At 48.9% G+C, this 22,257-nt stretch overlaps 1 protein-coding gene across 2 annotated transcripts in view; it reads right to left on the bottom strand.

Moving 5' to 3' along the window:
- Nucleotides 1-22,257, bottom strand: part of KCNT1 (potassium sodium-activated channel subfamily T member 1) — a 195,115-nt gene that overhangs the window by 121,389 nt on the left and 51,469 nt on the right. The window contains exon 1 of one of the 2 annotated variants that reach the window (XM_040405791.1): nt 5,886-6,248. The exons of the other annotated variant lie outside the window; for it this stretch is intronic. Within the exon in view, the coding sequence (XP_040261725.1) occupies nt 5,886-6,094 (209 nt within the window). The 5' untranslated portion in view covers nt 6,095-6,248. Of the gene's footprint in view, nt 1-5,885; nt 6,249-22,257 lie in introns of those variants that run through there. 2 annotated transcript variants of the gene reach the window in all.

The following is a 22,257-nucleotide window of genomic DNA, read 5'->3' as shown; positions in this document are numbered from 1 at the left end:
AAGTGCCGCACCTGAAGGGGTTAATTGTACTATCATATCCCCCTGTAAGAGATAGTAGAAGATTCATACTTACCTGCTGCTGCGATGTTCGTGTCCGGCCGGGAGCTCCACCTACTGGTAAGTGACAGCCTCAGGTCTGTGCGGCGCATTGCTAAATGAACTGTCACTTACCAGTAGGAGGAGCTCCCGGCCGGACACAGACATCGCAGCTCCCAGGTAAGTATGAATCTTTTACTATTGTACTATTGCTAGTAACCCGCTGCCACCAATGATCGGGGGGGGGGGGGGGGGGGAGATGGGAGGCCGCACACTGGCCACCAATGTTGTATAGAGGGAGGGGGGGCCGCACACTGTGCCACCAACGATTTATTACAATAGAGGGAGGAAGGGGGGGGCGCACACTGTGCCACCAACGATTTATTACAATAGAGGGAGGAAGGGGGGGGGGGCGCACACTGGCCACCAACGAATTATTACAATGGAGGGGGGGGGGGCCGCACTGGCCACCAATGATATTCAAACTGGGGAGGGGGGGGGTCTGCCCCCTGCTGCCTGGCAGCCCTGATCTCTTACAGGGGGATATGATAGTACAATTAACCCCTTCAGGTGCGGCACCTGAGGGGTTAATTGTGCTGATCACGGCCCCCTGTAAGAGATCGGATGCTGCTAGGCAGCAGGGGGCAGTCATGTACACCGTTTGTAGTATATTCTAACTAGAAGCGTCCCCATCACCATGGGAACGCCTCTGTGTTAGAATATACTGTCGGAAATGAGGTTTCACGATCTAACTCATATCCGACAGTATATTCTAACATAGAGGCGTTCCCATGGTGATGGGGACGCTTCAAGTTAAAATATACCATCGGATTGGAGAAAACTCCGATCCGATGGTATAAGGGACTCCAGACTTTACATTGAAAGTCAATGGGGACGGATCCGTTTGAAATGGCACCATATTGTGTCAACGTCAAACGGATCCGTCCCCATTGACTTGCATTGTAATTCAGGACGGATCCGTTTAGCTCCGCACGGCCAGGCGGACACCAAAACGACTTTTTTTTCATGTCCGTGGATCCTCTAAAAATCAAGGAAGACCCACGGACGAAAAAACGGTCACGGATCACGGACCTACGGACTCCGTTTTTGCGGACCGTGAAAAAAAACGTTCGTGTGCATGAGGCCTAACATAGAGGCGTTCCCATGGTGATGGGGACGCTTCAAGTTAAAATATACCATCGGATTGGAGAAAACTCCGATCCGATGGTATAAGGGACTCCAGACTTTACATTGAAAGTCAATGGGGACGGATCCGTTTGAAATGGCACCATATTGTGTCAACGTCAAACGGATCCGTCCCCATTGACTTGCATTGTAATTCAGGACGGATCCGTTTAGCTCCGCACGGCCAGGCGGACACCAAAACGACTTTTTTTTCATGTCCGTGGATCCTCTAAAAATCAAGGAAGACCCACGGACGAAAAAACGGTCACGGATCACGGACCTACGGACTCCGTTTTTGCGGACCGTGAAAAAAAACGTTCGTGTGCATGAGGCCTAACATAGAGGCGTTCCCATGGTGATGGGGACGCTTCAAGTTAAAATATACCATCGGATTGGAGAAAACTCCGATCCGATGGTATAAAAGGGACTCCAGACTTTACATTGAAAGTCAATGGGGACGGATCCGTTTGAAATGGCACCATATTGTGTCAACGTCAAACGGATCCGTCCCCATTGACTTGCATTGTAATTCAGGACGGATCCGTTTGGCTCCGCACGGCCAGGCGGACACCAAAACGACTTTTTTTTCATGTCTGTGGATCCTCCAAAAATCAAGGAAGACCCACGGACGAAAAAACGGTCACGGATCACAGACCTACGGACACCGTTTTTGCGGACCATAAAAAAACGTTCGTGTGCATGAGGCCTTATGTGGATGATGATTGTTGATAATTTTCTCTTCAGGAAAGACTTCTGATATTGTAAAAGTCGTGGCTTTTAGGTGAAAATTGTGCTCAGCACTAAAAATCCTCAAAGAGGTTGCACAGGATAATAAGGCTACATTCACACGTCAGTATTTTTCTATAATCCGATTTTCTGTCCGTTTTTTGCGGATCCGTTGTTCCTGAAAATGTTTCCGTATGTCATCTGTATGTCATCCGTTTTTTGCGGATCCGCAAAAAACGGAAACATGTATAAATTTCAATAAGCAAATAAAGTTGTTTGGATTTCTTTAAAAAAATAAAATAAAATTAAAATGTAATTTCCAGGAACGGATTCCGTATAAAACGGATGACATACGGAATGACATCCGTATGTCATCCGTTTTTTGCGGATCCATTGACTTTGTATTGTACCAGGATCCGATTTTTCAGGAAAAGAATAGGACATGTTTTATATTTAAACGGACATGCGGAACGGAACAACGGAAACGGACAGCACACATTGTGCTGTCCGATTTTTTCCAGGACCCATTGAAAATGAATGGGTCCAGATCTGGTCCAGATCTGTTCAGCAAAAAACGGAACAGATCAGGAAAGAAAAAACGGACGTGTGAATGGACCCTTAGAAAACATAGTAGTGGAATACAGTCGTCCATGAGATCCACTACAGTGACAGGCTTAGCTGCAATACCACATACAACCTGCGGATAGGTGTGGCGCTAATAGAAGCGGTCAGTTTTTCTCATCATTCCCTATAAAGCCAGAGACATTAACGGCTCAAACAGTGTTATTCGCACTTCATTAATATTTGATAAAGACAGCGGCGGAGTACAAAGCGACAGTTTGTGAAGGGCGCCTGCTCCAGGTGCTAACAGCTCATGAATGATATATGGGCTTCCTATGTCTCTTTTGTCCACCTGGATATCAAAGGGGTTGTGCAGGAATAGAAAAGAGATCTTTTTTTCCCCCAGAAACAGTGCCACTTTACTCCAAGGGCTGGGTCTGGTATTGCATCAATTTGAATGGAGATGAGCTGCAATACCAGATTTAGCCCATGGGCAAGAGTGGCGCTATTTCTTGAAATAAGACAGACCATGTTTCTAATGCTATACAAACCACTAAAACCTTACATCTCCTACCAAATTACAGCTTTATAGGTGACATGATGATTTGCGGTAACTCAGTTCATCAATACCAACAAAAACCTTCCCTTGAAAGGGTTCTTCACTTTGGACAAACCCTTTTTCTTAGAAGGACCCTCTTGCCAAACAGCTGGGAACCTTTAGTGATCGAGGGTAATCTGCCTATCAGGAAGTGTTCAGTTTCTCTGCAGTGCCACCACAGGAGACAGGAAGAATTACAACACTTACAATTAGACAGAGAATTTATATAATGCCCAGATGTATCGGGTCCTCCAGAGGAGGAAATGTTCTTTGTAGCCCCTCTGGCTAACAGCTAAGGGTTCTGGCCAGTGTACACTTAAAGGGGTCATCGGTGAAATGATAATGATAACCTGTCCTCAGAATAGGTTACCATTATCACATCGGCGTGGTCAGAGTCCCGGCATCCCCGCCGATCAGTTACTTTAGGGAGCCGCCATGCTCACTGGAACTTCGGTGAGCGCCGCCGACTCCCAGCAGCTTACCAAGCACAGCGCCGTACACTGTATAGTGGCTGTGCTTGGTATTGCAGTTCAGCACCATTCATTTCCATGAGGCTGAGCTGCGCCTAGGCCGCGGTGACGTCACATGGCCTAGGAAGAGGTCACGGAGCACCCGGCCTCTCCTAACAGCTGATCGTCGCTGGTCCTGGGTGTCAGATTCCGCCGATCTGATATGGATGACCTATCCTAAGGATAGAGCATCAATATGATTTACTGGATAATCCCTTTAAAAAGGGGTCCTCTCACTTTAGTAAGTTTCATTTATCATGTACAGGAAGTTAATACAAGGCCCTTACTAATGTATTGCGATTGTCCATATTGCTTCCTTTGCTGGCTGGATTCATTTTTCCATCACATTATACACTGCTCGTTTCCATGGTTACGACCACCCTGCAAATCCATCAGTAGTGGTCGTGCTTGCACACTATAAGAAAAAGCGTCAGCCTCTCTGGTGGCCGGGACCATGGGAGCGCACATAGGTTAGTGCTTTTTCCTATAGTGTGCAAGCACGACCACCGCTGATGGGTTGCAGGGTGGTCTGTAACCATGGAAACGAGCAGTGTATGATGTTATAGAAAAATGAATCCAGCCAGCAAAGGAAGCAATATGGATAATAACAATACATTAGTAAGTGGCTCGTATTCACTTTCTCTACATGATAAATGCCACTTACTGAAGTCAGACAACCCCTTTAAGGCCTCATGCATACAACACTCTGCAAATTGTGGATCCACAAAATACGGACACTGCCTGCATTTTTTGCTGACCCATTGATTTCGATGGGTCTGTATTTTGCGGACAAGTACAGGACATGTTGGGACCTGGGACTATAACTATTAGATCTTAGGGACACCCATTCAATTTGACCACAGATCTCGTAGCCTCCCATAGTCCATTCAAATGTATTGACGCCCATTGCTTACAATGGTGAGAGTTGTGCCCAAAACTGTATTGGACACGGCCCTGGTAAAAATCTGATGCTTGCTACACCGAGTGCATTATAATATATACTGGTGACACTACAACTCCCATTGTGCCAAGTTCTGTTTGTAGAGCGTCCCACTGGGGGGGTCTAGCAATTCGGGACGCCTCTGATAATGCGTGTCAACAAGTACATCCCAATATATGGCTGTCCACTGTATGCTATGATGGGAGTTGTAGTCCTACATTGCTCAGGGTCGGGATGGATAGGTTTCCAAACCCAAGTCCCCGGTACCACGAGTACATAATATATATATACTGTATACTGGCTCTCCAGCGGTGGAGACACTACAACCCCCAGCATTGCCAAACAAGCCATGGCTCGAGAACTTTTAAATCCACGATAAAGGAAAAAAAATTAAAAATTTTAATCCATGCATATGCAACATGTCCGGAAACCACACTGATTATGCAATCTTGTTGTCCCGCCGCGATCGGCGGTAAGATTACAAAGGAAGCAGCGGGGCACCGGGCACAACGTGATCATCGGATCGGCGCTTGCCTGCTGCTTTATAAGAAATCCTCACTCCGGGCCAAAACCTCCCGCAGGTGGTCAAGAGAAGTATCAACACTGAAGACTTCATCATCATCATCATCATCATTATTATTATTTCCATCCAAATCCGGAAAAACAAAAATGAAAATAAAAAATTAAATGAAAAATAATAATAAATTAAAAAAAACAACCTTTTTGAGTTTTGTCCTGCTCCCCAAATTTTGGCAGATTTTTTTTTCTTTCTTATTTTTAAAAGCACAACGGGACCAATCCCCAGATCACCCGGGATCTTGCAGGTGTTCTCTAGTGGAAGGGGTTAATGACCGTGATTGCCCATGCACCACGCCAGGTACCCAGAAACGCTTTGCATTTGTTGGGTTTACACTAAATGAAAGCAGCTAAGAGCGAGGATGGGGGGAGGTGGGGGGTTAAATGAATGGAAGCCCATCCGACTGGAGGTGGATTAACCCTTTAAGCACAGCTACAACCAATTCACTACTTCTTCCCTATCTACGACATTGGCCCCCCCAGTGTGTACGTGGCTCTATGATCGGTGTAAAACTTCATCCGGCTCCACCACGTGACCTGAGCCGTGTCAACACTGCAGCGTCAGTCATGCACATGATGTCGGGTGCACTCATCTACTACCTTCCCCATCATCCATTCATTTACGTCCTAGTGATCCGACAATCCCGAGACGCTGCGTGACGGGCATTCATGCAGAGCAAACCCCAAACGTGCGCCCACATACCAAACATGCATCCATTCCATGCGTCACTGCCATCCAGGTTCGGATAGGTACCTCTGCCCTGCGTCGCTCGTCAGGGACCCCATGATTTGAGCCGGTAGCAGGGGGCTGACTCCATTCAGGTCTTCCCTGGTAATTGGTGGGACGATTTTGGAACCTGTGCTGATCTCCGATGGAGAATTCTTCATCTTGGCTCTTGCCATCTTATCGGCCGGGGCTGCACTTCCTCCCTTCAACTCGCATGCACACCGAGCATACTGCATGCAGTTCTGTTACTGCAGGCGAGTACCACCTTATTTTATACTTCTTCCCCGCTCCCCGCCTGGAAATGGTACATTCCTTCCCTCCCGATGGATTTCAGCACAAGACGTTTGAGTGAGGAGACGCATTGGCTTGGTGGCACCGGGGGCAGAGGCGTCCTGCGCGCAGGGATGCTGCAGATCCTCACATCCTCCAAGACGCTGCTCTGAGGTCTACACTTGTGACTACAAGAAGCCTCCTCAGTCACATCCGTCGCTTCCTACCCCTCCCCTGTAAACAGGTCTCTGTCCTCCTCATGCAAATTCTTGCACCTGCTGCCTTACGGCAACTCGTTACAATTTAAAGGGGCACTCCGAAATTTTATAAATAGGGGGGAGAAGACTGCAACTAGATCATACCGTCAGCATGCTGATGTTGGGGGGGCGCGAATACATAACCGCAGGATAAATTGGGGGGGATTGCACTAGATTTTGACTCTTCCCGATGCATTAAAGAGCTGGAGTTAAAGGGGTCGACAGCCCAGTTTTAGAAAGCAGCTATCCAGGTGACCCGCTGGTGGACGCGAGCCCGGCTACTGGCGATATCCAGATGTAATGTGGCATTAAATGGCGCCAAATCAAATAACCAGGAGAGCAAAATTTGCTCTTTATAGAAGCACTCCGCCCATATGATGTCGATGTGGACAGGGGTTATCCAAATTTAAGGCATCATGCACACGACCATATGTATTTTACAATCTGCAAATCGCAATCCGCAAAATATGGATTTTGTGCGGACCCATTGACTTCAATGGGTCAGTGGTCCGCATTGTATGGTCAAATATAGGACATGTTATAGGACTTACGGAAGCAGAAAGCGCTCAGGTCATCCGTATGTCCGTTCCGCAAAAAGATAGAATAGGTCTGCAAAATGCAGACCACATGAACCGCATCCGTATTATGCAGATCCACGATTTGCGGACTTACCCCTATGTTTTTTTTTTAGGGGGTCATTTGCACTCATGCAATGACCCCTTTTTCCAGAAACAGCGCCATTCCTGTCCATAGGTGGCGCCTGGTATTGCTGCTCATGCCAATTGAACTGAATGAGGCTGAGCTGCGGAACCAGAAACAGGCCATGGGCGAGAGTGGACATCTGTCTATACAAGAGCCCCTTAAAGGGGGTGTCCAGGTTATAAAATCCATTTTCAAGTTAAGAGTGAAGGATCCTCATCACTTGGCTACACAAAGCGTCTCTGGCTCTGGAGGACCTGTCCTGTCCTGGGGTGACTAGGCAATGTGCAATGCTTTATTTCCCCTGCGGGGGCACTGCAGTAGAGAGAACACAGGTCCCAGCAGTGGGATGATCTGTGATAAGCTTAGGATCAAAAGCAGAAAATACCATTTGCCACTATATTGCGTTCATCAATTCTCCGTTTTTTAAGATCTCTGCTTGCTTTCATTGAACACACAGGTGCACAGTACATTTCAAAACACAACTCTACTGAAATGCGCCCTGCGGCTGTGTGAGCACCACCTTGCCAGGACATGTTTTAATCTCGTGGAAGTACACAGTGAAGGTTCCTGTTGAGTGACAGCAAGCAGAGATCTTGAAATCCATGAAGAATTGATACGCAAATTATATTAGAAAAAGGTAAGAAACCACAGCAGCAACTACTTGCCATGCAGTGGATCAGATTACCTCTGTAATGGGTGTATAAGACCTCTCATCAGTGGCGGACCACCAGTCTCTATTATAATATACCACCGATATATATTCTTTGGTCAGAAACATATCAGATCCTGAGGGATCGCCAGTAAATCCGTCTCTTATCTCATCATCGCACCCGATTAAAAGGCCCACTGACGTCACGTTCCCTTATACACGTTGGGTATATTTGGGCAGCTGGACCCTTTGTAACCCCTCATCTGGACCTCCCAGTCTTTGAAGCAACTTTTGGATAGGATCATCTGTCATGGCTGCAGGGGCGTAACAGTAGGGGGGCAGCAGATGGAGCCTAAGGGGGTCCCAAAGGTCCACTACCATAGAGGCTTCATAGTCGGGTCCTGTGACAGATACTGGAGTTACATTCGTACCCTGTGCCAGGTTCTTTGACCTTTTCCTCTCTAAGGGTTCTTTCTCGAATTGAGTCTTCCCTGCATATGTATAGATCATTAAAGGGGTATTCCGATATGTTAATGCTAATCCCTCTGGATCGGTCGAGGTCCGACACCTGGGACCCCCACTCATCAGCTGTTTGAGAAGGCAGCAGCACTCGCAGTAGCGCCACGGCCTTCTCACTGCTTTCCCTAGGCTGAGTGACGTCATGTAGTCTAGGTGCAGCTCACCCCCATTGAAGTGAATGGAGCCGAGCTGCAATACCAAGCACGGCCACTATACAATGGACGGCGCTGTGCTGAGTAAGCGGAGAGAAAACCGTGGCGCTCACAGGGGCCCCGATGCCTTCTCAAAACAACTGATTGGCGGGGATCCCGGGTGTCAGACCCCCACCGATTAGATACTGATGACCTATCCTGCGGGTAGTTCATCAGTATTAAAATCTTGGAAAACCCTTGTAATGTAACTGGAATGCCCCTTTAACAACCAGAATACCCCTTTTAATATACATTATCAAACATCCACAGCAGAAAATCCAGCTCATAGGGCCGGACCCCAAGCAGTAAAAGACAATTCCAGTAGGGAATATCAGGGTTGACGGATTGTAATGAACCCATCGATCCGAAAATCATAGGGAGTAGCGACATCTGTTCAGGACGCCCGATGCTGAGGCCTCGGTCACCGGATTTAATGTTTTCCCAACCTTTAGTTTAGTTTCTTGCAAGTTATAATGGATCTCCCAAAGCAGTGCGAGTTAATCTGAACGTGCGGTGCTGCAGGGTAAAGTATGGGGAAGAAATAGTAGAGTAGGCGAGAAGGTGGGTGTATAGGCTTGTTCACACAGTACTCCTCCATCATCAGCCGATACTGACAGGGCATTGCAAGCTTTGCTCTGAAGACCACCCCTTAAAATGGTTTTCAAGATCTCCGCTTGCTGTCAGTGAATAGAGGCATTCATTTACATTCGCAGATTGAAAACCTGCAGCAATACTTTTCACAGCTGTCGGTTTGCTACAGTTGTATCCAGTCTACACGTTCCTCTGCTTCACACTGATACATTGTAACCAGCGGTGCACCTAGCCTTTCTGAGGCCTGAGGCGAGGAGTGAATAGGACGCACAGCAGTCAGTCTGTGGCGCCGTGTCCAACTGTCCACAATCTCGGACTTATGCCTCATGCACACAACCGTTCCGTTTTTTGTGGTCTGCAAACCGGGGATCCGCAATAAACGGAAGCCGCCCGTGTGCCTTCCGCAATTTGCGGAACGGGCGGCCCATTGTAGAAATGCCTATTCTTGTCCGCAAAACGGACAAGGATAGGACATGCTATATTTTTTGTTGCGGACCACGGAACGGAGCAAAGGATGCAGACAGCACACGGAGTGCCGTCCGCATCTTTTGAGGCCCCATTAAAGTGAATGGGTCCGCACCAGAGCCGCAAAAACTGCGGCTCGGATGCAGACCACAACAACGGTCGTGTGCATGAGGCCTTACAGATGCATCAGATCACCCTGGCGCAATTATGTGAGGCTCTTGTGAATCCGCCTCTCACGCTGGCACTGCTCACGTCGGAGAAGAATTCCCCTTTAATTAGCGTTTACTATATATACACACACACTCGCACAATCTGCTTAGCAACCATGGCCATTGCTGAAGGGTTAATCGACGAGGCGTGCTCGGTGATCTTCCCTCCGGTGCCATATCTCGTCTATGCAATCTAATGTGACGAGTGCAGCCGACAGTCAGCCCCGGAGTTGCCAAGGTGACTGCGCGTTATCATTGACATTTCTTAGTACTCATTTTTTATACTTTAAATCTAGTCAATGAATTCGCTACATTAGTCGTTTCCTTTCTTCCACATTCCCTCCTCCCCCAACACTAAATGCCATTGATAGTGAGGGTGGGGTGCACCCCTCAGTCTACCTGCACTGACTCTAGGGGCAGTTGAGAGCAGCAAGTATTTGCCTCTATCCAATGACATCAATGGAAGCTTTATAAATCCTTAGACAGTGAGCTCCCCCTAGTGGTGGCTGGAGGTAACCAGTATTTTTTCCATTTAAAGAGGCAACAATAAGTTTTTTGTTTGTATAGAGGTTTCCGTTTTTAATAGACCTTATTTACCATTGTGGTGTATATCGCTCTCTCTCTACTCTGGTCACATGACCTCGTCCTCGCACTTCTGCCAACGTCCTGTCCACTGCTCTCTTGCCTTCCAGTCCAGAGGGTATCAGAGCTCCTCACTAATTTGTATGGGTAGGCAGGTGGTGGTGGCAGTACCCTTCCAACTAGGTCCTGGCTATGGACCCTCTGTAAAGTATGCATGTTATGTGCCACGACTGAGGGGGGGGGGGGGGGGGGGATTTTCCGGGCACCGCCTACGCAAATCGGTAAGGTGATGATACGCCCTGAAACTAGAAAACATGAGAGGAGAGCAGTGGATGTGACACCACTGGAAAGACCGATTTGTGGTGTGGACCAGAGTCTAGCGATATAGACCATAAAAAAAAGTACAATACAGTATCTCACAAAAGTCAGCCCACCCCTAACATTTTTGTAAATATCTTCTTCTGTCTTTTTCCTGGGACAGCGCTGAAGAGCTGACACTTTGATACGATGTACAGTAGTCGCTGTGCGGCTTGTATAACGGTGTACATTGGGCTGCCCTCAAAATAACTCAACACACCGCCGGCAACAAAAGTGAGTGCACCCCTAAGTGAAAATTGTCAAATTGGGCTCATTTAGCCATTTTCCCTTCCCGGTGTCATGTGACTCGTTAGTGTTACAAGGACTCAGGTGTGAATGGGGGACAGGTGTGTGTTATATTTGGCGTTATCGCTCTCACGATCCCTCATTCTGGTCACTGGAAGTTCAACATGGCTCCTCATGGCAAAAACTCTCTGAGGAACTGAAAAAATAATTTTTGCTCTACATAAAGATGGCCGAGGCTATAAGAAGATCGCCGACACCGTGATACTGAGCTGCAGCGCCAAGACCATACTGCGGTTTAACAAGACAGGTTCCATTCAGAACAGCCTCGCCATGGTCGACCAGAGAAGTGGAGTGCACGTGCTCAGCGTCCTATCCAGAGGTTGTATATGAGTGCTGCCAGCATTGCTGCAGAGGTTACAGGGGTGGGGGGTCCGCCTGTCAGTGCTCAGCGTCATATCCAGAGGTTGTATGAGTGCTGCCAGCATTGCTGCAGAGGTTACAGGGGTGAGGGGTCAGCCTGTCAGTGCTCAGCGTCATATCCAGAGGTTGTATGAGTGCTGCCAGCATTGCTGCAGAGGTTACAGGGGTGAGGGGTCCGACTGTCAGTGCTCAGCGTCATATCCAGAGGTTGTATGAGTGCTGCCAGCATTGCTGCAGAGGTTACAGGGGTGGGGGGTCAGCCTGTCAGTGCTCAGGGTCATATCCAGAGGTTGTATGAGTGCTGCCAGCATTACTGCAGAGGTTACAGGGGTGGGGGGTCAGCCTGTCAGTGCTCAGCGTCCTATCCAGAGGTTGTATATGAGTGCTGCCAGCATTGCTGCAGAGGTTACAGGGGTGGGGGGTCCGCCTGTCAGTGCTCAGCGTCATATCCAGAGGTTGTATGAGTGCTGCCAGCATTGCTGCAGAGGTTACAGGGGTGGGGGGTCAGCCTGTCAGTGCTCAGGGTCATATCCAGAGGTTATATATGAGTGCTGCCAGCATTGCTGCAGAGGTTACAGGGGTGGGGGGTCCGCCTGTCAGTGCTCAGCGTCATATCCAGAGGTTGTATGAGTGCTGCCAGCATTGCTGCAGAGGCTACATGGGTGGGGGGTCCGCCTGTCAGTGCTCAGTGTCATATCCAGAGGTTGTATGAGTGCTGCCAGCATAACTGCAGAGGTTACAGGGGTGGGGGGTCAGCCTGTCAGTGCTCAGTGTCATATCCAGAGGTTGTATGAGTGCTGCCAGCATTACTGCAGAGGTTACAGGGGTAGGGGGTCAGCCTGTCAGTGCTCAGGGTCATATCCAGAGGTTATATATGAGTGCTGCCAGCATTGCTGCAGAGGTTACAGGGGTGGGGGGGTCAGCCTGTCAGTGCTCAGCGTCATATCCAGAGGTTGTATGAGTGCTGCCAGCATTGCTGCAGAGGTTACAGGGGTGGGGGGTCAGCCTGTCAGTGCTCAGGGTCATATCCAGAGGTTGTATGAGTGCTGCCAGCATTACTGCAGAGGTTACAGGGGTGGGGGGTCAGCCTGTCAGTGCTCAGCATCATATCCAGAGGTTATATATGAGTGCTGCCAGCATTGCTGCAGAGGTTACAGGGGTGGGGGGTCCGCCTGTCAGTGCTCAGCGTCATATCCAGAGGTTGTATGAGTGCTGCCAGCATTGCTGCAGAGGTTACAGAGGTGTGTGGGGGGGGGGGGGGGTCCGCCTGTCAGTGCTCAGCATCATATCCAGAGGTTGTATGAGTGCTGCCAGCATTGCTGCAGAGGTTACAGAGGTGTGGGGGGGGGGGGGGGGGGGGGTCTGCCTGTCAGTGCTCAGCATCATATCCAGAGGTTATATATGAGTGCTGCCAGCATTGCTGCAGAGGTTACAGGGGTGGGGGTCCGCCTGTCAGTGCTCAGCATCATATCCAGAGGTTGTATGGGTGCTGCCAGCATTGCTGCAGAGGTTACAGGGGTGGAGGTCAGCCTGTCAGTGCTCAGCGTCATATCCAGAGGTTATATATGAGTGCTGCCAGCATTGCTGCAGAGGTTACAGGGGTGGGGGGGTCAGCCTGTCAGTGCTCAGCGTCATATCCAGAGGTTGTACGGGTGCTGCCAGCATTGCTGCAGAGGTTACAGGGGTGGGGGGTCCGCCTGTCAGTGCTCAGCGTCATATCCAGAGGTTATATATGAGTGCTGCCAGCATTGCTGCAGAGGTTACAGGGGTGGGGGTCAGCCTGTCAGTGCTCAGCGTCATATCCAGAGGTTGTATGAGTGCTGCCAGCATTGCTGCAGAGGTTACAGGGGTGGGGGGTCAGCCTGTCAGTGCTCAGCGTCATATCCAGAGGTTATATATGAGTGCTGCCAGCATTGCTGCAGAGGTTACAGGGGTGGGGGTCAGCCTGTCAGTGCTCAGCGTCATATCCAGAGGTTGTACGGGTGCTGCCAGCATTGCTGCAGAGGTTACAGGGGTGGGGGGTCCGCCTGTCAGTGCTCAGCGTCATATCCAGAGGTTGTATGAGTGCTGCCAGCATTACTGCAGAGGTTACAGGGGTGGGGGGTCCGCCTGTCAGTGCTCAGTGTCATATCCAGAAGTTATATATGAGTGCTGCCAGCATTGCTGCAGAGGTTACAGGGGTGGGGGGTCAGCCTGTCAGTGCTCAGCATCATATCCAGAGGTTGTATGAGTGCTGCCAGCATTGCTGCAGAGGTTACAGGGGTGGGGGGTCAGCCTGTCAGTGCTCAGCGTCATATCCAGAGGTTGTATGAGTGCTGCCAGCATTGATGCAGAGGTTACAGGGGTGGGGGGTCCGCCTGTCAGTGCTCAGCGTCATATCCAGAAGTTGTATGAGTGCTGCCAGCATTGCTGCAGGGGTCACAGAGGTGGGGGGGGGGGGGGGTCCGCCTGTCAGTGCTCAGCGTCATATCCAGAGGCTGTATGAGTGCTGCCAGCATTGCTGCAGAGGTTACAGGGGTGGGGGGTCAGCCTGTCAGTGCTCAGCATCATATCCAGAGGTTGTATGAGTGCTGCCAGCATTGCTGCAGAGGTTACAGGGGTGGGGGGTCAGCCTGTCAGTGCTCAGCGTCATATCCAGAGGTTGTATGAGTGCTGCCAGCATTGATGCAGAGGTTACAGGGGTGGGGGGTCCGCCTGTCAGTGCTCAGCGTCATATCCAGAAGTTGTATGAGTGCTGCCAGCATTGCTGCAGGGGTCACAGAGGTGGGGGGGGGGGGGGGGGGGGTCCGCCTGTCAGTGCTCAGCGTCATATCCAGAGGCTGTATGAGTGCTGCCAGCATTGCTGCAGAGGTTACAGGGGTGGGGGTCCGTTTGTCAGTGCTCAGTGTCATATCCAGAAGTTGTATGAGTGCTGCCAGCATTGCTGCAGGGGTCACAGAGGTGGGGGGTCCGCCTGTCAGTGATCAGCGTCATATCCAGAGGTCACAGGGGTGGGGGTCAGCCTGTCAGTGCTCACCATATACTACAAGAAAATTTAGACTAGCACATTCATAATCACAGGTGCATATCCATCAAGCAAACATGGTTGGAAAAAAAAATGGCTGCACAACATTTCACATGCAAACAATAGAACTGAGAAATGGGGATGATTCTAGTATTATAACTACTATAAAAGAAAAAATGGAAGCTCTTTGCGCACATTTTTGATCAAACGTGTGTCGGGCCCATCTACCAGGCGTCAAGGTGGCTTCCGCAGATGGGCACCTAGCACTAATATGCCGCCTCTCTTGGACTTACCCAAGCCTACAAATTTCAGGGTATGGCATATACAGTATACAGTAATTACATAGAAAAAATTGGGCTGGGCATAAAATATTCAATAGATGGTTCCGCAAAAACAGAACGGATATGGAAGACATACGGAGTACATTCCGTATGTGGTCTGTTTTTTTTTTGCGCACCCATTGACCTGAATGGAGCCACGGACCGTGATTTGCGGGCAATAATAGGACATGTTCCATCTTTCAACGGAAAAACGGAAATACGGAAGCGGAATGCATACGGAGTACATTCCGTTTTTTTTTGCGGAACCATTGAAATTAATGGTTCTGCATGCGCAGACGGGAAAGTCAGATCCGTTTTGCCCGAAAACTTAATGCTAGATCCGGCACTGATACACTTTAATGTAAATTAATGCCGGATCCGACATTCCGGCGAGTGATCAGTAATTTTGTCCGGAGATAAAACTGCAGCATGCCGCGGTATTTTCTCGGTCTAAAAAACGTAAGAGGGACTGAACTGATGCATCCTGAACAGATTGCTCTCCATTTAGAATGCATTAGGATAAAACTGATCATTTTTTTCCCAAAATTGAGCTCCTGTGACGATGAATGATCCAATAATCCATACATGTTGCTGCCTGGACAACCCCTTTAAATTGATGGCCGTGTGAAGGGAATGCGGTGATTCGGGATGAGCTCAGATCTAATATACACTGCTCAAAAAAATAAAGGGAACACAAAAATAACACATCCTAGATCTGAATTAATTAAATATTCTTCTGAAATACTTTGTTCTTTACATAGTTGAATGTGCTGACAACAAAATCACACAAAAATTAAAAAATGGAAATCTAATTTTTTAACCCATGGAGGTCTGGATTTGGAGTCACACTCAAAATTAAAGTGGAAAAACACACTACAGGCTGATCCAACTTTGATGTAATGTCCTTAAAACAAGTTAAAATGAGGCTCAGTAGTGTGTGTGGCCTCCACGTGCCTGTATGACCTCCCTACAACGCCTGTGCATGCTCCTGATGAGGTGGCGGATGGTCTCCTGAGGGATCTCCTCCCAGACCTGGACTAAAGCATCTGCCAACTCCTGGACAGTCTGTGGTGCAACGTGACGTTGGTGGATAGAGCGAGACATGATGTCCCAGATGTGCTCAATTGGATTCAGGTCTGGGGAACGGGCGGGCCAGTCCATAGCATCAATGCCTTCGTCTTGCAGGAACTGCTGACACACTCCAGCCACATGAGGTCTAGCATTGTCTTGCATTAGGAGGAACCCAGGGCCAACCGCACCAGCATATGGTCTCACAAGGGGTCTGAGGATCTCATCTCGGTACCTAATGGCAGTCAGGCTACCTCTGGTGAGCACATGGAGAGCTGTGCGGCCCTCCAAAGAAATGCCACCCCACACCATTACTGACCCAATGCCAAACCGGTCATGCTGGAGGATGTTGCAGGCAGCAGAACGTTCTCCACGGCGTCTCCAGACTCTGTCACGTCTGTCACAGTGTTGGGCTGTAAGCACAACCCCCACCTGTGGACGTCGGGCCCTCATATCACCCTCATGGAGTCTGTTTCTGACCGTTTGAGCAGACACATGCACATTTGTGGCCTGCTGGAGGTCATTTTGCAGGGCTCTGTCAGTGCTCCTCCTGTTCCTCCTTGCACAAAGGCGGAGGTAGCGGTCCTGCTGCTGGGTTGTTTCCCTTCTACGGCCTCCTCCACGTCTCCTGATGTACTGGCCTGTCTCCTGGTAGCGCCTCCATGCTCTGGACACTACGCTGACAGACACAGCAAACCTTCTTGCCACAGCTCTCATTGATGTGCCATCCTGGATAAGCTGCACTACCTGAGCCACTTGTGTGGGTTGTAGACTCCGTCTCATGCTACCACTAGAGTGAAAGCACCGCCAACATTCAAAAGTGACCAAAACATCAGCCAGGAAGCATAGGAACTGAGAAGTGGTCTGTGGTCACCACCTGCAGAACCACTCCTTTATTGGGGGTGTCTTGCTAATTGCCTATAATTTCCACCTGTTGTCTATCCCATTTGCACAACAGCATGTGAAATTGATTGTCACTCAGTGTTGCTTCCTAAGTGGACAGTTTGATTTCACAGAAGTGTGATTGACTTGGAGTTACATTGTGTTGTTTAAGTGTTCCCTTTATTTTTTTGAGCAGTGTATATACAGTATATACATATACACACACACACACACACACACACACACACACATATACATATATAGTATATATTATAGAAATAAATCACTACAGGATTTGGATCAGTTAGAATAATAAAACATAATGACGGCGACACTAAGCACCCGGGATGTTCCTATTAATCACTTTACACCTCCCAGATTATACCGCTATACTCTCTCCTACACCTCCCAGATTATACCGCTATACTCTCTCCTACACCTCCCAGAGTATACCGCTATACTCTCTCCTACACCTCCCAGAGTATACCGCTATACTCTCTCCTACACCTCCCAGAGTATACCGCTATACTCTCTCCTACACCTCCCAGAGTATACCGCTATACTCTCTCCTACACCTCCCAGAGTATACCGCTATACTCTCTCCTACACTTCCCAGATTATACCGCTATACTCTCTCCTACACATCCGCGAGTATACCGCTATACTCTCTCCTACACCTCCCAGATTATACCGCTATACTCTCTCCTACACCTCCCAGAGTATACCGCTATACTCTCTCCTACACCTCCCAGATTATACCGCTATACTCTCTCCTACACCTCCCAGAGTATACCGCTATACTCTCTCCTACACCTCCCAGAGTATACCGCTATACTCTCTCCTACACCTCCCAGATTATACCGCTATACTCTGCTGGCTATGATTCTGCTACTGATGAGGGCATTCTTACAGAAGCATGGGCACAGTATGGCAGCATAAAGTAGTATTATATACACAGTATGGCAGCACCATGCATACTATATAGTAGTATTAGCTTTATACACAGTATGGCGGCACTGTACAGTAACAACCAAGCTCTGGATGACTAGAAGTTGAAAGACATTAGTGCTGTGGCTGTGTATATGACTAATGGCTGGCAGTCAGTAGACGCCTTTGATACATAGCGGTCAGCCTGCAGCCACGGCTATGGGGTCAGCCTGCGCCTAATGTACATGCGCTGCATTATTTAATACACAGGACGCACATTAACACTAGGGCGGGGAGCTCTCTATGGGGCTGTTCACACGTTTTCAGTCCTAATGTGTTATAAATATGGTTCCCATGTCCTTCCGCCTCCTCCATTACTCAGTCTTATAGAGGAATTTATGAAGAAGACTGTAATTCAACATCTGTATTAGGCCTCATGCACATGACGGGTCTGCAAATCACGGATCCGCAAAAAATACAGATGACGTCAGTGTGCTGGCCCCTAATAGAACAGTCCTATCCTTGTCCGTAATTCAGACAATAATAGGACATGTTGGTTTTTTTTGCGGAACGGACAGGCGGTCTAACGGAAACGGAATGCACAAACCTCCGTTTTTTTGGCGGACCAATTGAAATGAATGGTTCCGCATACAGCCCGCAAAAGAAACAGACGCGGAAAGAAAATACGTTCGTGTGCACGAGCCCTTATGGACGGAGAACTGTGACCTTGAGATTTCACAGAACCAAGTTTGGATCACGATGGGGTCTGGGTCTTGCAGATGAGATATGTCTGTCAGAGGCGTACACAGATCTCATAGGGCCCAGTGTGCACGTATCAGTCACTTCCGGGTAACACAGAACGCAAAGTGCAACGCCCCAGATTTCTAAAGAATTTACTTTTTTTTTTTTATTAAAATGTACAAAGCGTTTCATGGCACTACCCCTTTAAGAAAGGTCTGTATATACGTACAGTAGGCCTGGGTTTATGTTTAGTTACCGTACGGTCAGCACACATCCCCTCAGCTGACTATACAGTGAGGTGCGGTGGTCATTAGTGGTTACGTGCTGGCACGCATTGCACTGACAGTTCTGGCAGGTCGGCATCTCTCTGCCAAGTGCAGCAGAAGATGAGGTCATTTGAGAAGAGGTCCCTGCAGATACCTTACAGTTCCAGGATGTGATCATCTATCGGGGCTAAACAATCAGAATCTGACCACAGAGGAACAACCTGAATAAAACCGCCATGCGACTGACCTGCCAACCTCCACAGGCTCAAAAGGGTGAATTACTTCCAGCATTGGTGCAATGTCATGTTAAAAATACTCTGTGCTGCTGTGAACATGATTTGATCACATACAGGCTCTTGTAATCAGACATGACTCACCAGTATCAAATTCACCAGTGAAATGTCGCTAATAATTCAGATCATCAGCCATCCTTACACCTGCCAGAAGCTGCGGGGCTCGTGCGAACAGTGCGGCCTTTTCGTTTCTTACGTGGCGCCATCCACCTGCACGACATCTAGTAGCAGTGATGGACCCTGAACAGAGGGAGAGCCAAGAGTCAGACCCCCACAATCCGACGATCCAGAATGCGGAAAATCCCGTCAAGGGTCCATTCACACGTCCGTAGTGTATTGCGGATCCGCAATACACCCGGCCGGCACCCCCCTCCCCCAAGAATAGGACATGTTCTATTTTTTTGCAGATCCGCGTCCCGGAAGTTCCGGGCCGCGCTCCGGAAATGCGGATGCGGAGAGCACATAGTGTGCTTTCCGCATCCCGTTCTGCCCCATTGAGAATGAATTGGTCCGCACCAGTTCCCGATATTGCGGAACGGATGCAGACCCATTTGCGGACGTGTGAATGGAGCCTAAAGGGGTTACGCCACGAAAAATGTACTACATTCTCAAACCAGCACCTGGATCTAAATATTTTTGAAATTGCATGTCATGAAACATTTAGTATAGCCACTGAGTTATTCAATAAAATGTATCCGTATAGCGCCACCTGCTGTTTGTTCATTTCCTTATTTCTCTGTCCAGACCTAGGTGAAGTGGTCGCACATGCTCAGTTCCATCCTTCAACTGTCACCAGCCGTATCTACTGTTAGAAGCTCTGACCGTTACAGGGAAAGAGCTACAGCAGAAAGGACACACCCCCTGAGAAAGGACACGCCCCCTGAGAAAGGACACGCCCCCTGAGCTGCCAGCCTAAAATAAAGTTAGCAGAACAATTAGAGCAATGAATGTGGAGATCTCTGGATCCATGTGAGGTCCGGGGCTGGTTCCAGCTTTATTAGAAAGAGATTGTCTTGTACTGTATGATGTCCGATTTTCATGTTTTACATTAATCATGGCAGGACCCCTTTAAAGCAATGCAAAAGCAGGTCTTTCAAAATGACTATGCTCTTGTTCATGGAGGGGATCCCAAGTGGGGACCTCTCCTCTATAACATCCACATGCCCTTATAGAAACAGCGCCACCACTGTTCATAGGTTGTGTCCTGTATTGCAGCTTAACGCCATTGTACTGAATGGGGCTGAGCTGCAATACCACACACGACCTGTGGACAGCTATGGCGCTGTTTTCTTTGGTAGAAAGTGGCCATGTTTTTCTAATCCTGGAGAACCATTAAAACATCTTCTCTCAGCGAGGTCGTTAATGACGTAATCCAGAATTTTCCTTCGTTAGCAGAGGGATCCCACTTTATGATGTCCACATGCCTTAATGTACCACCATAGTGTGTAATGTAATTTACAGATTGTGGGGGTCCGACTTCTGGGACCCCCACAATCCTTAGAATGGAGGGACTGCAGTTCTAGTTAAAGAGGCTGTCCTTAGAATAGGTCATCAATATCAGATCAGTGGGGGTCCGACACCCGACACACCCACCGATAAGCTGTTTGAGAAGCCCACCAAGCACAGCACCGTTCATTGTATAGTGGCTGCGCTTGGTATTGCAGCTCATGCCCATTCACCGAGCTGTGCCTAGGTCTTATGACTGATGAACGTGACGTCACTGGCCTAAAAAGAGGCCGCGGTGCTCACCAGAGCGCACCACCCTTTTCAAACAGCTGATCGGCGAGGGTCCTAGGAGTCGGACCTCCACCCATCAGATACTGATTTCCAATCCTGAAGACAGGCCATCAATATCAAAGGGTTCCAATAGGACAGACTTCGACCAATCTTAAGGTTGGGACATATCCTATCCATGTACAATCGGCAGTGATCCGAGTAGTCAAGAGCCTTGGATGACCAGGTGGTCACACCCTTGCTCTTGTAGACAGATGCAGCTAAAGATGAACTTCCCCTTTAAGTAATGCAGCGACGTAGGGTCTCACTCATTAGAAGCTTATGGTATTCATCCTGCAGGAGTTCTGGTAACCCCTCATCTAGGAGCCTATGGGGAAAATTCACTTTAATGCCTTGCGGAACCAGCGATGACTGGAAACGTGAGGTTATGAAATGTCTTCGCCCCCAACCAGCCCCAGATACGTCCTTCTCAGCAGGAACGCTGCACTTGTTAAGAACTTTTCACTCTAATCATTTGTGAAAGCCATTATGAATCTCTTGGGACCCGCAGCCTATTATCCAGTATTACAGCACGGATTAGTATTCCTGCACAGACGTGCGGCGCAAGGAAAGTTTGTATTTCTTTCCCAATTCAACAGAAGCGCTTCGAAAGCAGAACTTCACAGAAGTGTAAACCCCGATAAGTCTGAGGCAGAAGGCGATGCTTATCCTAATAGGGGGCTCATGTCCACGGCCATATCGTGGATCGTATGGATTCATTATACTGTGTGGCGTCCATAGAAATTTATGGGCCCTTCCTGCCTCTCCCTGTGAGCCTCAGAGGCCATGTGGAGGCACCAGGAGGTTCCACTGCATTGTTTATAAGGGAGAATGTCCTATGGCTCGGTAATACAGAACTGTAGAGACTCTCTTCTAGGCATGAAACCTAAACGACCTACCTTATAAAACCTAAAATACTTCCCCTATGGGCACATAGAGGAGCGGGCACACCCTACATAGAGGAGCGGGCACACCCTACATAGAGGAGCGGGCACACCCTACATAGAGGAGTGGGCACACCCTACATAGAAGAGCGGGCACACCCTACATAGAGGAGCAGGCACACCGTACATAGAGGAGCAGGCACACCGTACATGGAGCGGGCACACCGTACATAGAGGAGCTGGCACACCGTACATGGAGCGGGCACACCGTACATAGAGGAGCAGGCACACCGTACATAGAGGAGCGGGCACACCCTACATAGAGGAGCAGGCACACCCTACATAGAGGAGCAGGCACACCGTACATAGAGGAGCGGGCACACCCTACATAGAGGAGCGGGCACATCGTACATAGAGGAGCAGGCACACCGTACATAGAGGAGCAGGCACACCCTACATAGAGGAGCGGGCACACTGTACATAGGGAGCAGGCACACCGTACATGGAGCGGGCACACCGTACATGGAGCGGGCACACCGTACATAGAGGAGCTGGCACACCGTACATGGAGGAGCGGGCACACCGTACATAGAGGAGCAGGCACACCGTACATAGAGGAGCAGGCACACCCTACATAGAGGAGCGGGCACATCGTACATAGAGGAGTGGGCACACCCTACATAGAGGAGCGGGCACATCGTACATAGAGGTCCGGGCAAACTAGCAATTAGATAAATGCTAATATTGTTTAATATCGTTTTTAGGCAATTTTACTTTCCTGCT

Source organism: Bufo bufo, chromosome 8 (genome assembly GCF_905171765.1).
Source record: "Bufo bufo chromosome 8, aBufBuf1.1, whole genome shotgun sequence".
Taxonomy (NCBI): domain Eukaryota; kingdom Metazoa; phylum Chordata; class Amphibia; order Anura; family Bufonidae; genus Bufo; species Bufo bufo.
The sequence above is the reverse complement of the archived record's forward strand: the minus strand, read 5'-3'. Positions and strand labels throughout refer to the sequence as shown.